Here is a 16,502-nt window from a genome sequence, read left to right on the forward strand (position 1 = left end):
GGGCTGGGGATTTAGCTCAGCGGCAAAGGCGCTTGCCTGGCAAGCGCAAGGTCGTGAGTTCGGTTCCTGGTACCGGAGAAAAACCAAAAAAAAAAAAAAAATAAAAAAAAAAAATAAAAATGAGATGCAACAATGTCACCTTCAGTTTTCTATCAAAATATTTAATATGTGTTATATGTTTCTTTCTTAGGAAGTTTGGGCATGTTGGCATGAGTTATTGTCATACTTGGAAAAAGCAAACAAATGGCTAAATGAAGTAGAATTAAAACTGAAAACCACTGAAAGTATTCCTGGTGGAGCTGAGGAAATTTCTGAGGTGCTAGAAGTAAGTTCTGAATTAATTTAAATGATATTAATTTAAATGCAGAATTGAAAGAGGTCAAGTACCAAACAGAGAAAACCCAGCAGAAAGTGCACTTACGCTGCATTGCTCAACATAGGCACTTTGAAAATGGCCTTTGTTCCTTTTAAGATCCTTCCAGGTGTGCAGTTTTAAAGAGGGTATAAAGGAACGCTTACAGCGGACACTTGCCTATTTGTTCTTCACTGAATACTGTGTAGTAACACGCTAAAGACTTGTAAAACCACAGGATCATAGTAATGTTACTTCCAGGTTAAATTGCTACATTTATTAAATTGAAATACATTTTAAAATTATTTAAATGGCCTTACTAAATGTTTTTATGCTTTATCCAGTATATTGAGGTACTAAATGAATATCCTTTGATATTTGAGAAATTATATATATATATAATATATATTTATGCGATATACATATTTGTAGCATATATACTTATGGTGTATGTATACAATATAAACATATATGTGTATGTTTAAAGCTGTACAGATTAAAATGTTCATAAAATATTAGTACATTTTCAATTTTTATTTTTGAGATTTTAATAATTGGGCTTTAAAAGAGTTTCCATGTGTAACATCTGAGTTATGTAATTTCTTATGTTTATTAACTCAGTGATCGTGCTCTATGCATTTTGTTGTATTTTTAGCTAATCATGAATATGTAGTCTTACCATGTGCAGTGTATACAGAGCTGCACAAAAAGTATAACTCTTTTGTAAATCTTCAAATAAGAAGAGTAAATTTTTCAAGGAAGGAAGTGAAAATGTTTCTTTTTTTTCATTTTAGAAATAAAAGGAGGAAAATACTAACAGACCAACAACATTTTACAAAATAGCAAAGGATCAGTACAGACATTACAGAGTTACAAACAGAGTGGTAGGGAATTAACAATGCTTATTGTATTACATATTGATATCTTCAATGTAGTTTCTCATGAGAAATGTTTCTTTAGACAGAATAGAATTTCAATCCCAGACATCACATCAGATCATTTTATCCATGTTTCTCATTTTCCCAAGATGTAATAAGCTGAAGAGGTACCAAGAACAATGAGGGAGATTTCAAGTGGATTAAAATTTTGTCCCTGTCCTATTCAGAGACATGCATTGCCTGAACATTACTTGTAAATTAATAGTGTGATGCATCTGCCAAAAAAGTTGAAAGAAAACTTGTAGCACCTTAATAAAAGTATATTGGTCAGAGCAGAGACTGTAATGGGACAGTTATCTTATAAAATGATCATATTGTACCTGGATTGCAAAGTGAAATTCTTCAAACAATATTTCATGTGATACACTGAGAAACTAAGACATGTTCTGAAATGAGTAATGAGGAAAGGTAGAAAACTGAAGACACTAAATCAGAATATTTCAAAAAGGCAAAAGGAAGAGGCCTACTCTTTCTATTTATTGTGCTGTTTACTATTTAAAGTTTTCTGGTTGTTTAACAGTGTTGCTACTGGCCATCTAAGAAGACACGTTTGAATAGCGAAAGGCACGATAGAAAGCATAGAAAGCCTATAGGATTTTAAGTGTCTTTTCTGCTTAAGGTTTCTATAATTGGTTTCTTGTGCTTTGTTGCTTTAGTTTACATTTTTTAATTCATAGACGATGTACTTCATTAGGACATAAGGAATAATACATTTTATTGAAAATCTGCAAAGTTAAGATTATTGGAAGCAAAACAATGAGTTGTAAGTAAAATTAGTAATAACATTTTTTACTAAAATTTGATAACTTTGAGAAGTAATATTTATAATTTTGTGCACAATCATTTTGTGGTCTATATTTTGAATTACTCAAAATTTAATAGGAAAACATATAGATATTTCTCAGATTTTCAAAAATAATAGATATCTAAGAAAACTTACCTATCTGTATTGGAACATTTCCATTTTTAAAAAACAAATAAAACAGGGCCGGGGATATAGCTCAGTGGCACAAGAGCCTGCCTGGCAAGGGAAAGGTCCTGGGTTCAATTTCTGGTACAGAAATAAATAAATAAATAAATAAATAAAACAGCAAAGTGTTGAATAGATTGCTTAAACCAGAATGTCCACTCCTTATTTTATGTTAGACATACTTGTGGTTCAGTAAGATGATATTCAGTCATTTGTTTTCTAGAAAACATAAACTTGATACTGAGGCTCTTTTTTGTGTATAATCCAACCAGGCAACTTTGCCAATTATGAATATTACTCAGGTAGGCAATATTGGACTGCAAATAATAGAAGATTTCACAGTGGTTTAAGGTCAAAAAATTACTTTCTTTCTCTACAAAAACAAGGCTGGGGAAAGGTAGCTTGAGATAGTGAGATTTTAATCACTATATGAAACACCCAGGTCCTCTTTTTTTCTCCTGTCTCTTCCTGAGTATGAAGGACTTTCACTCATTTTTATTGCCTCCGGGTCCAAAGATAGTTGTTTTACCTCCAGGGTGTATATATAAAAATATATGGAGCGCAATGAGATTTCTTCTTGAGAGACTGTTCCCTTTTTCCATTTGGGAAGAACTCTGCATATGAACTCCTAAATATATATATTTTCAGTATTTATACCACTAGCTATAAGAGAAGTTGACAAATTGAATATTTACCATTCCAGGTTTTAGAGTACAGGCTATCACTAAGGAGGTGGCTGTGAACCATTTTTAAATGCTCATTCCACAATTGCTGCCACCAGCCCATAAAGATTCATAGACCAATATCATATTTTTAAATGACAGTGCTACTTCATGTTTTATTATACGAGTTAAATTTCATTTTAAATAGTTTATAGCTTAATTATATGTAAATCAGAAGATATTGACTATTTTGTGCTAAATTCAATGTATTTAGAAAAAGAAGAGGAATAGTAATGGTTGCAAATGTGTTTCAGTCTCTTGAAAATTTGATGCAGCATTCAGAGGATAACCCGAATCAGATCCGCATTTTGGCACAGACCCTAACAGATGGTGGAGTCATGGATGAGCTGATCAATGAGGAACTTGAGACATTTAATTCTCGTTGGAGAGAACTACATGAAGAGGTATGAAGACAAGTGAAAAATCTCCTTCATTTGCATAAATGTAGAGCAGATAAAGGCTTCTCAGAGAAAACAAGGAAGAGTTTCAATTTAGATCAGCTTCCAGGTTTTTGGTCAGTTGTAGAACTTGGATGAATTCTTTGCACATGTAAGTATAATTTAGCTTCCACAACATTGAAAAGTAGAATTTTCAACAGGAAACTGAGGCATACTAAGAACAAGTACCAAGCTCAGGTCTACAAAATAGTAAATAATCTAGTATTCAAAGTCAGTTATCTGAACACAGATTGGATTTCTTTACTCAAGAATGACCATAGATATGGCTAGCCATCTCTGTTTCCCTTTTTACCCTGTCATATTTTTGTCCTTTTTCTAATTTTTGCTGTGATCAGTCTTAATCTATTAAAAATACATGCAGTTCTATTTGTACCCTGTATATCATTAATTTACCCCAAGTATTAAAAATTTATTATTTATATACTAATGGAGAACATTTAATATTCCAGAAATTACATACAAATCTAATCAAACTTAAACTAAAATACCATTTCTATTAGACAATATTTTGAATATTTTCCTAAATAAATAAGAGAATATTTATCAAGAAGAAAAAAATCTATTTCATAATGATGTCTGGTTTCATATCCATTTATTAGGGGCATCTATTACATGTAAGATACTGTGCAATGGTTTGGGTAATAAGTAGGAAAGCTCCTATCCTTCAAAATTTGTAGGCATCAGTGCAGAAAAAACTCCTTCCTTTCCTAATATGTGTAAGGCATAAGCAATAGCGCCCTTATAAGTTGTGGAGGAAAATAAAAGAGACTACATGGGTAGTCTCTAGGGAGGCAGGTGGGAAACCTTTTTATACTTAAAAGAAAAAATAAGTTTTATATGCTTATAAATTGGAAGGAAAGTCTAAAGTAGGAGGACCATTTCTGCTTCCCTTCTCGAAAAGAAATACCGTACGTGCATGTGGGCAGATCTGTGCCAGTGTGTCAACAGCAGCCTCAGGTCTTGAATCCGGTCAATTTGCAGTGATGGCAAACCTCTTAGGGCTTTCATTGATAACAAAGAGCTGCCTGCAGCGCATGTGCCGTATGTTTGCCACCACTGGTATTGGGTGAGTATTCTATCCAATTTTTTTCCATATCAATATAAAAGGTAAGCCACTGAAAAAAGGAGACTTTAAACAGTTGCCGGCCCTTCACTGATGTTGCATTATTATTGATTGTGAGTTTATGAGTCAAAGCAGATATTTCTAGGAGGCAACTAAATTGAATGTATATGCATACATATATATACATATATATGTATACATATATGTATATATATATATATATATTGTTTTCTTTTAAAACAGGAACTCTCTATGTAGTTCAGGCTGACCTTGAACTCACTATGTATCTCAGGATGGCCTCAAACTTGCTGAAATCCTCCTTGCTCAGGCTCCCAAATTCTGGGATTACAAGCATGTGCCCGCATACCTGCAAAATAGATTTTGATATGAAATAGGAATGCACCTTTTAGACTTGAATATTATTGTGAGGGAAAACATTATATTTCATGCTAAAAAAGCAAAAGTCATATTTTAAAATTGCCTTTGAGTAAATTGTGAAAAGTCCCAATTTTTATGTGTAATGTTTAAGTGAGCATCTATTCTCTCCTTAGAAATAGGCTACTCACTGCCTGGATATTAGCATAAGCCCTATTTAGGTACTTATCTTCCAATCTTTTATTAATATAAAATTACTTGTAATTTTATACATTGACAATCTTTTATTGAAATCTGCTTATTTCCAAAATTAAATATATGATAGGCATCCCAGATTTGAAAATCTGAAGTCTGAACTAAGTCTGAACTGTAAAAAAAAAATCTTTATTTTTTACTTGATACTCTTTGAGGATTCCACAGCTGATTTCATGTGATGAGTCGTAGTGAAAATAAAGGCACACTAAAATTACCTTTAGGATATATGTATAGTGCACAGGAAGTATAAATAACAAGTTTAGATTTGTCTCCTATCACCAAGATATCTCATTGTGTATATGCAGCTATGCCTAAATTGGAAAAAAATCCAAATCAGAACACTTTTCGTCTCATGTATTTTAGATAAGGAAGACCCAACCTGTAGTAATTCATCTCACCTATAAACCTTGATTAAGTATCTACTCTATTATGGTCTGAACTGACATTCAAGCAAGACATTTCAAATCAGAAAATCTCGTGTTGGAGTAGCTGCTGGTGTTAATCATGGTTCAGAAAAGGCACAGAAATGACTTTCCCTCAGCAGGGAAGATTGCATAGTACCTGCTTACTGAGAATTAAATCTTAGGAGATTAAAAAAGAACTCTAAGGAATGTCCCAGGGCTGGGGGACTGGACAAAAGGAAGGAACTGACTGGGAAAAGGAGGAGCTCCTCCCAGGGCTGGATTCAAACCTCTTTGGAAAGAGTGTATCTGGGGCCCATAAGATCCAAAGGAGTTTGCATGTTTGTTTGACCCCACCAAGAACTGGTGTATAATTGGATACTGTGATTTGCCATAGGGAAACAGTGCCAGAGAGGAAGGATGATATAAGGGGTGGAACCTATAGCGTACTCAGGTCGAGCCTCCAGTGACCCACTCAGACACAATGCGAAGTGTGTTCCACCCCCCTCAGGTGGATTCCAGGGCAAATCCAGTTGATCCCTGGCTGTGGGATAACATTTCAAAGCTTTCATACTTTCATCTGTGATTAACAGATCCTGTATTGTAGGGTCCTTGTGAAGAAAAATAAAACCTCTGGGATATATATATATATATCTGGATCAAGATAGACAAATAAGTACATATATTACAGTATGAAATATAATAAAATGTATATACTTCCACTAATTAAATGTGTCTATGACAGTGTCAAGTATAATATTTTTATGGAGGGACAGAATGTCATTATGAAAGTGTTGAAGCTTTAAGTGTAGATTGAAACAGCTAAGTTAAAGAAAGAGAAACTTTTTGAGGAAGAAAAAGCATTCAAAAGGAAGAGGAAAGGGAAAATAAAACGCACAAGTCAGGCAAAAAAAGATTTTGACATTCTTTCAGTCTTACAATTGGAAGAAATTCTCCACTTCTATTTCAATTGTCAAAGAAGTTTATAATAACAGTAAATAAATCTGCAATAAATTACTTGAAATTACTACCAGTCTTAGCTATGATGATACAGATATTTAGCCAATAATAACATGTAAGTTATTTGGCAATGAAAATAACTTTAGGTGTTTCAGGGTTTTGAAAAAAAAATCACATCATGTTAGGGTTGATATTTTTCCCACATCGTCCTAAGACAGTATCTAAGTAACTGATGAGACTTTAGATATGACACTGAGTGAACATGATGGATAGTAGTTGACTTTCCTATTTCTCTAGGTACTTTGATCAGTTACAAACTACTTAGGTAATAAACACCTGATAATTTACCAACTAAAGGAATCCTTTGGACATCCCCACTGAATGTCTACTTCCAAAATATGGCGTTTTCAAGCTATGTAGATGGAGCCTTGGGATACTTTTTCTGAATATCCAAAGAAACAAATGGTTATATCAACAGAATTTTAATTTTTTAAAAACATTCTAAACAATTATTTTATTCATTAATACATTAGAGTCAACAGTTCTAAATTTTTAATCCATTATTTATTAGCTATAGAAAAGGAGTTTTTCCACTGATAAACAAAGTACACTTTCATTTGAATGTGAGCCTTAACCCATTTTCTTCTCAAAAGTCTATGTCAGAGGTTTGTGGGTTTTTTTATTGCCCACCTAATGCTTCTTACAACTGCAATTATGCAGAGCTAAGGTAACTTCAATTGCCTGATAAATCAATCAAACAGCCAGAGTTTTTATTGCCTATGAATATTTAAAAGAGATATACTAGATTCCATTCCTAATTTCTGAGTGTGCATTTGCATTCAGATAAGTAATAAATTACTTCCATCACGTTGAAAGGCATCTTTCACTCTTCATAATCATAAGGCACTATATTTTCTATTCACAGTAATGATTTGAAGGATAGTTAGCAAACCAGAAAGCAGCTCCAAAAGCCATACTAAGTCGCATAATTTTTATGACTATTATAATGGCTCTTTCTCCACCAGGGTAAGCAAGCTGCAGATCTTTTAGTAGTACACTAAAATGCATTGTAGTAATGATACCATTGGCTCCAAGGGCCCCAGTACCTACCACAAGTGTCAGATATACATATTCTCATGTAATTTTCAACTAGCTTTATGATACAGAATTGTTTATATCTCTGTTCTATACAAATGAAATCAGTATCCAAAGTCACAATGCTATCACGTGACTATCAAGTCTCTAAATTAGAGCCCAGATTTATGACCAGTTTACCGTACTACCTCCGATCTCTATGATTCTTGGATTTTTATTAAAAATTAAAGCTACTGACCAAGGAATGGCTGGAAGTTTACTAAACATTCATATACTATTTTTCATGACATTATTCAACAATCAATAAGTTGTTTCATCTGACATTAAATAGCAGGCAGAGTAAAAAAGAAACGTCTAAAATGGTTAATTCTGCTTTAATAGTGTCTTTTAAGATAGGTATCTAGAGGACCCATTAATTGTTTTAGGTAATTATAATTTTGAGTGGTTTGCTCAATGTCGCATCTGCTTATCATACGTAGACCAGAATGGACAAATATTGATTCAGGAACACTGTAAAGTAATCTAGGAAAATAACTGATAATATATGAGTCATGAAGCCTAATTTTATCAGAAATCCCATTGTCTACTAAAGTAATATGCTCCGTAATTTTGTTCATTTTTAAGAATAATTAATCTGACAATATAAATATTAATTTCTGTTGAGCAAAGGATTATGTCAAACTTTTTGCTGTTAACCACTCATAAGAAATATCAAACTATTTTCCAAATCATTTCTATGAGTTAGATTTGATGAGCTATTTTCACATATGTTTAGATAAGGCTTACTTGTGTTTGCCAGAGGTAAGACAGCATACAACTCCTAAAATGCCCTGTGCAAAGCACTGAGATGTTGGAAAATGGCCAGCAGACATACTTTAAATATATTCCTACTTGCAAAGACATCTAAGTAAACTTTAAGACCAGGACAAAATAATGGATTAAAATAAAGTCATACAAGCAATATAATTATGAGCATGCCAAACCTTTCACTTGTCTGTAGTTAAAATATTAAAAACCCAGATTTTCAGTGAATAAAGACATCTGTTAAAAAGAAGCATAAGATCCAGGCTTAAGTAAATGGAGGAGTTTAACCGAGGTCCTCCATAAAGCTGGGGTTATAGCATTAGTAAAATGATAGGCAGGGGATAGCCTATCTGCCTGGACAGCATTCCAACATAAAAAATGTCTCACTATTCTCACTGATTGAATAATAGTAAGATAATTATAATTTGTCACCCAACAATTGGTAGCTCTAAACCTGTTTTGTGAGGGTCTCTTGAATGTGTTCTACCACTAAGCACTAAGAAACACCTGAATAACATATTAAGAAAAAGTAGGACTAGGTTACTGGCACCTTAGCAGTAGTCAAAAGCAAATACAAATCTTTTTCAAAGAAAATGCCCTTAGTATCTTCCAAGGTTAAATACAATGAAATCACACACACACAGACACACACACACACACATGCATACATGTACACATGCACACACGCATGCACACACGCACCTTATGTTGATTTGGATAGCTAATAATGTCCTCAATCTTATACTCGGGTTTGCTTTCTAACAAAACTACCTAGCTCAGTTTTCTGCATAGTTGTCAATGTCAACTCATTTCATGTATTTCTCAGGTCTAAAACTTTAATTGAACCTTAGCTCTTCTCTTCACCAGACTCTGTCTTAGCAAATCTAAATATAATCTGGCTGGAAATGACAGGTATAAATACCACCCATATTTTTCTATATTAATCAGTTAATTTCAGACACACTAAACTCATTTTAACTCTATCCTTCTGTGTCCTTAAAAATATTATTGGCGATATTGGCCCCCAGATATAAATACATTGTTGTCCAAAAGGTGATATTAAACCTATGTCCATAGTCTTGAATAAGCCAAATAACTTTTAAAGCTGCTGACCCATCATCTGTTTTGCTGCTAAGGTATGGGCATGATTTTCAGCAGAAGTATTATGCCAGTGAAGATAGATCTATATATTAAATTATTGAACAGGCCACTTTTATGGATTTGAGAAGTATGTGAACAATATGAAGTCTATTTAAAGAGTAAAATATTCTGAGCTGCTGAATTACATCTGAAATTGTAGAGTTAGCAAGCTAAATATCAACTGAGTTCTAATATTTAATTCTGCTTTTGGCATATGGAAAAAATATTCAATAAATTTTACATTTCTTCTTCCTAATTTTCCCATGTCTTGAAAGTACTGGAAAAAGGAGTTGCCACTAGCAGCTCTCAACTCTAATTTGTTTCTTCACTCATTATTTATAGTTGCTTTGTTCAAAAGTGCTGGAGGGGCAACTACGAGATTAAAAGAAGGTAAAAGAGGAAATAAACAGTGATGAAGTAGAGGCACTGAATTTTGGGTGATGGAAAATGAAAGAACAGAGGCAGTAAATTAAATTGAGTAATAGGACAAAAAAAGGCATGTTGATTTTCAGGATAATAAACATGTAAGCATATTTGCACTGCAAGGAAAGATCCAATAGGGAGACATGCATAATATATTTAAAAAAACACAAAGCAGTCTTACAAGATAATATGTATGAACAAAAATGAAAATCTGACTTTATTTTTTATTTATTCTGGGGAAAAAGATGAAGCAAAATTTCATAGTAAAATAATAGGAGAATAACAATAATGAATACATTGCATATTGTTATCTTTAAAGTAGTTACTCAGAGTACAAGATATGGGCATAAAAATTTCTGCAGTCAATACTAGCAGATACTTTCCTTTTCAATGAACTAAGAGACACTAATAGTATATCTGAATTGCATTTCTTCTCTTTCCCTACTGTCCTTTCCCCTTCTCCCATCCTAGTTTCTCTTTCCTTTTGAACAATTTCTTCCCATTTCCCAATAGCTATTGGACATTTTAGCCTTATTTACTCTCAATTTCGCACACCAGGGAGACAATATGATCTTTACACATGTGAGTCTGATTTATTTTACATATGAATTTGGTCTCTAGTTGAATCCATTTACTTATAAAAGTCTTCAGTTTAGAAGAACTGACTTTAGAAGTGGAAAAGAGAAAATTGAAATAATACAAAAATATTTTGAGGTGGAGAACAGTGAGACTGAGAAAAATTGTCCATGACTGACCCCATCCTTGAGGAGAAAAATGTTTTAGCAGTATAGTATTTAGGCTGATTAAATTATGACAATAAGAAAGAAAATCGTGAGACGGACATGCAGGGCATTGAGTGGTGAGACTCGCAAGTATTTGGCATAGGAAAGCTTTCATTTTAGAGATCAAGTTCAAATGAGCAGGAGTGTGAACAAACACATCTCAGGAGAAGACCTCCTATTCCAAATACTTGCCAACTTCCTTCAATCAAATGACTTGAAATTGCAACAGTTATCTAAGATTCTCCCATATTTTTCTGAAAAATAATCATTTTATTAAGAACTATGAACATTCACATATATAAACACTCAGAAGAAAGGGGATTCTTACATGTATTATCTTCAGTTAGTATTTCCAAAATATATTTGTTGATATCCTGTATTGGCTCCAAAGGTGGCCTTTGTCTTCCAGTTCCAGTCATATTTGGAAATCATTGCTTTAGAGTTCATCATCTGTCTGTCACTGTGTCCTACTGCCACTAATGTGGATTTTATATATTTATATTTTCTCTAACTTATCCAGTGTGTTTAGATTGTTATTGTAGCCTTTTAATTCTTCACCATTTTCCCATAATTGTTGTACCCACGATTGGCTGCATAATTTTCAGAGTCCAATACAAAATGCTGGACTCCTCATTCAAAATTAAGAATCACAGTAATAGCTGAACATTAAACTGAGCATGCAATGTCCTGTGCTTGAGTTATAGTGCCTATGAGAATGCATGACCAAGAAGCCAGTTACAGTTGTCATTTTATATTTTTCATTATGAGACTGAGAGCTGCCTACTGCAGTAAGGAGGCAGGTATATTTTGCATTATGTTTACTCCTAAATTGTCTCAGAAAATTCTCAAGAGTTAGGAATTTGGCCTCTTCTCCACAAACTCTCATTACTTAAAAATAATTCCCTAAAAAATAATGAAGAGACAGTAAATGCTTTAATATGTTGAAAGGTAGATTTTTTTAGAGATTTGGTGTGTCAATAATAGAGTTTCTAGGATTATATTTGCCATGTTTTGAATTTGGTGCTTTCTTTCCTTAGAAAAAAACACAATAGGTATTTTCAATCTTGACCTTCCTAGGTCTGACGTTCTGTGATAAAACTATTATCTTTGCCCAAGAGTCATACTGCAAGCAAACAATAAGGGAAAACCCCTGTGTTCAAGGTGATTTCATATTTGAGCTGAGTAATGGACTATGCAAATTAACCACACAGTAATTTTAATGAGTAATTGCAAAGGAAAATTACATTTTAAGGGGAAGAAACCTACTTGCCCTGGTAGTAAAGCCAAGATCATAGCCCTTTTTAATATAAGAAAATAGATGGGAGAATATATGTTATTTTTGTTGTAAATTAAAATTTTTCCCTTCTATATTGGCTGCAGTTTCCTTTGTACCCTGAGAAAGATTATATTGTTTGTTTCATCATCCATCATAGGAGTTAACTTTATTCTTGTTTTAGTGATACTTTAATGTACACCATGTATTTTTATTTCAGTTGCCATGTATTTTATAGATACAGGAAATTAAATAGTGTATAAACTTCACCAAAAATGTTTATGTTAAAGCATTTCATTCTCATTTTAATCACTATGAGTCACAGAATATTAAATCTTACAAGTAGCACTTTAGTCGTCTTTCAATATAATTCACCCTACCTCAATATACAATATTTCCTTGACTAATTTCAATATCACTTCTGAAATATTCTATATAAAATAGTAGTTAAATTTTTCTTTTCTGTATGTAAGCACAATATTACGGATTAACTTTTTGCATGAAGACAAAAAATATATATGTATATTTAAATGTATATATATAATACTCATGCATTTTATTTTAATATCTAATATTTAAATATTAAATATCTGGACAGATTTGTTTGCTTTCAGAGAGCTTTAACTTTTTAAAAATTAATTAAATTCATTGGTACATTTTCATAATCCTCACTTTCATCATAAGGAGTTGGTACCTGTACATGATACAACTTGGTGCTTCTCTTCTTCCCATTCCCCTATCCTTCCTTCAACCCCTCTTCCCCTCCTTATTTACAAAACTTTGTTTCCATTTTTCCTTCTTTTCTCAATTTTTTCTTGTTCCTTACTTCTTTTATCCCTCTCCCTTCATTAGTTCCCATTCTTATTTGAACACTTTCTTTCTATTTCACATTATCTATTATATATTTTGGGCCTTATTTACAATTTTTCTTTCTCATACCATAGAAACTATGCAGTATTTACAGAGTTCCCTATTTATTTTACTTAAGAGTATGTTCTCAAGATTTGTCCACTTACCTAGAAATGCCTCAAGATTATCCTTCTTGATGGCTGAGTTGTATTCCATTGTATAAAAGAACCACATCTTCTTTATCCATTCATTGGTTGATAGACATTTGGACTCATTCCAAGGTTCAGCTATTATAAACTGTGCAGCTATAAACATGGGTGTGCATGTTTTGCTGTGATATGATGTTTTTAATTTTTTCAGGAAGATACTAAGACAGGAGATAGTGGGGTCCAATGAAACCTCTAGTCCTATGTTTTTGAGAAACCTCTACACTGATTTACATCTGTCTACACATGTAACAACAGTGGGGAAGGATTGTTTTTCCCCATAGCCCCACTATCATTTGCTATTGGTTTATTTCTTGATAATAGCCATTCTTTCTAGAGTGAAATGGAATTTCAACCTTGATTTAGTTTGCATTATTTGAATAACAAGTGATTTTGAACTTTCATTCATATATTTATTCACTCTTTCAACTTCATCTGAAAAGTGACGATTTCAGATACTCATTTTTTTTTTTTGTTTTGTTTTTTTGGTTTTTCGCCGGTACCGGGAACCGAACTCACGACCTTGCACTTGCCAGGCAGGCGCTTTTTGCCGCTGAGCTAAATCCCCAGCCCCAAGATACTCATTTTTAGATTGGATATATAATTTGATTTCTCTAATGTTTCCAAAACTATGTGGAATAAGAGTGGTGACAGTGGATATCCTTGTGTTGTTGCTGATTTTAGAGTGAAAATTTCAATTTTTGTCCACTCAAGATGATGTTCCCTGTTGGATTGTCATAGATGGCTTTTATCAGATTGAGGTGAAGACCACCCATGCTCATTTCCTATAGGAATTTTACTATGAGTGGGTGTTGGACTCTGTCAAACACTTTTTCTGCATCCATCAAGATGATCATGTACATGTTTTTTTTGTCCTTGACTTTGTTAATATGATGCATTACATTTTTTATTTGCATATGTTGAACCATCCCTGCATCCCTGGGATCAATCCTGCTTAGTCATGGTGTATAATCTTCTTGAAGATTTGCTGCATTCTGTTTGCCAGTATCTTATTGAGGATTTTTGCATGTTCATTAAGACTAGCCTGTAGTTCTCTTTTTTGGTTCGTTCTTTCTCTAATTTGGTATCGTAGTAATGCTTGCTTCCAAGAATGAATTTGGGAGTATTTCTTCTCTTGCAATTTCATTAAAATGTTTGAGGAGTAGTGGCATTAGATCATTTTAAATTTCTTGTTGAATTCAGAAGTGAATCTGTCAGCACATGAGCTTTGCTTTGTGAGTAGTTTTTTAATTATTTCTTAAATTTTATTGACTGATATTGGTTTACTTAGAATTTTCAGGCCAGGGATGTAGCTCTGCAGCATAAATGCCTGCCTGGCAAGCACAAGGTCTTGAGATCGATTCCTAGTACCCCCCACAAAAAATAGAATTTTCATATTCTCTTGATTCAACTCTTGTAATTTATATATATTTAGAAATCTGTCCATTTCTTTTGCATTTTCTGTCCCATTAGAATACAGGTCGTCAAAGTAGGTATTGAGTATTTTCTGTATTTCTGCGGGACCTTTTGTGTTTTCAAACTTTCATACCTAATTACATGTATTTGAATCTTTCCTTTTTTGATAAGGTTGTCTAACAGTGTGTCAATGTTATTTAATCCTTCAAAGAACCAACTCTTTGATTCATTATACTGTTTTCTTAGTCTCCATTGCAATAATTTCTGCTCTTATCTTTATAATTATTTCAAGCTTTGGGTTTGACTTGCTCTTCTTTTTCTAGAAACTTGAAGTTTAACATTAAGTTCTTAAGCTCTCTCTATTTTCCTAATATGGGAATTCACAACTACAAATTTCCCTCATAAGACTGTGTTCATTGTATTCCATAAATACTGGTATGTTGTATTTTCAATATCATTTAATTGTAGATTAAATTTCTTTTTTTTTTTTTTTTTTTTTCTTTTGGTTTTTCTCCGGTACCGGGAACCGAACTCACGACCTTGCGCTTGCCAGGCAGGCGCTTTTGCCGCTGAGCTAAATCCCCAGCCCCTAAAATTAAATTTCTTTAGAAATTAGAAATGTTTAATTTCTTCTTTAATTTCATCTTTGATGATTGGTTTTTCAGGAGGGTGTTATTTTATTTTTATGTGATAATAAATTTTTTGTGGTTTCTTTTGCCATTTATTTCCAATTTCATGCACTGTGGTCTGATAGTATGCATGGGATGACTTCAATTTCTTTTCATTTACTTAACCATATTTTATGAGCCTGTGTTCTATTTTGAATAATGTACTGTATGCTGCTGAAAAGAATCTGTTTTCTTATGTTGTGCGTGGAACACTGTAGACATCTACTAAGTCCATTGGTTCAGAAATTTGGTTCAGTTCTAATATTTCATTGATGATTTTTTGTCTAGTTGATCTGTCTCTTTGTGACAGTAGTGTATTGAGGTCCTCTATTGCAGTTTTTTTGGTGCTTATTTGATTTTTCATGTCCATTATTATTTGTTTTACATAGTTGGGTGCACTGGTATTTGGTACATATATATTTATACTTGTTATCTCTTCCTCTTGGATTTCTCCTTTTACAAGGATGTAGTGAGCTTATTTGTCTCTTTTAATGAATTTTGGCTTGAAATCCATTTTGTCCGTTAAAAGAAGAGCCATGCTGCTTTTGTATGGATTCCTGTCACACGCAGTATTTTTCCCATCTTTTGACTTTCAGTCTCTCAATTTCTTTTTAACTTAAGTGTGTTTCTCCTTACAACATATTGTAGGATATTGCTTCTTAATCAATTCTGCCAGTCTGTTTCTTTTGATTTGTGAACATGAGATCATTAATATTGATGGTTACAATTGATATGTATTGATTCATCCTTGTCATGTTATTTTCCTGTTATTGGCTCCTTTTTTCCCCTCTGTTTATTTGTTTGCCTTGGCTGGTGAATTCTTTCTGCTGCAGTTCATGAGTTGAAATCATTTTTATCTCTTTCTAGAATATTTTTCAGAACACTTTGGAGTGCTAGTTTTGTGTTCATGAATTTCATCAAGTGTTCTTTGCTATATTTCTCCATCAATTTGGAAAGAATTTTGCCAGGTACAGTAACCTGGGTTTGAAGGTGTTTTATTTTAGAGCATGAATTACTGTATTCCAAGCTTTCCTTAATGTGAGGATTTGTGCTGAGATGTCTGCTATGATTCTGATGGGTTTTCCTTTATCCATGATTTGTTTCTTTTCTCTAACAGCTTCTATTTTTTTATTTTATTTTATTTTTTTTTTTGGTTTTCCTCCAGTACAGGGAATTAAACTCATGACCTTGCACTTGCCAGGCAGGCACTGTGCTGCTGAGCTAAATCCCCAGCCCCTCTAACAGCTTTTAATATTCTATTCTTGTGTTGAAATTCTGGGATCTGGACTGTGATATGATTTGGTGTAGATTTTTGTTGGTCGTAGCTAATTGAAGTTCTATATGACTCACTA

General features: G+C 33.1%; 1 protein-coding gene across 1 annotated transcript in view; it reads left to right on the forward strand.

The window, feature by feature from the left end:
• Dmd (dystrophin) overlaps positions 1-16,502 on the forward strand; it is a 2,013,932-nt gene that overhangs the window by 736,972 nt on the left and 1,260,458 nt on the right. Inside the window, exons 28-29 of the mRNA XM_013507710.1 lie at positions 191-325; positions 3,237-3,386. Of these exons, the coding sequence (XP_013363164.1) occupies positions 191-325; positions 3,237-3,386 (285 nt within the window). The remainder of the gene's footprint in view (positions 1-190; positions 326-3,236; positions 3,387-16,502) is intronic.

This window comes from Chinchilla lanigera, unplaced genomic scaffold, assembly GCF_000276665.1.
Source record: "Chinchilla lanigera isolate Chin_1 unplaced genomic scaffold, ChiLan1.0 scaffold00134, whole genome shotgun sequence".
NCBI classification, from domain to species: domain Eukaryota; kingdom Metazoa; phylum Chordata; class Mammalia; order Rodentia; family Chinchillidae; genus Chinchilla; species Chinchilla lanigera.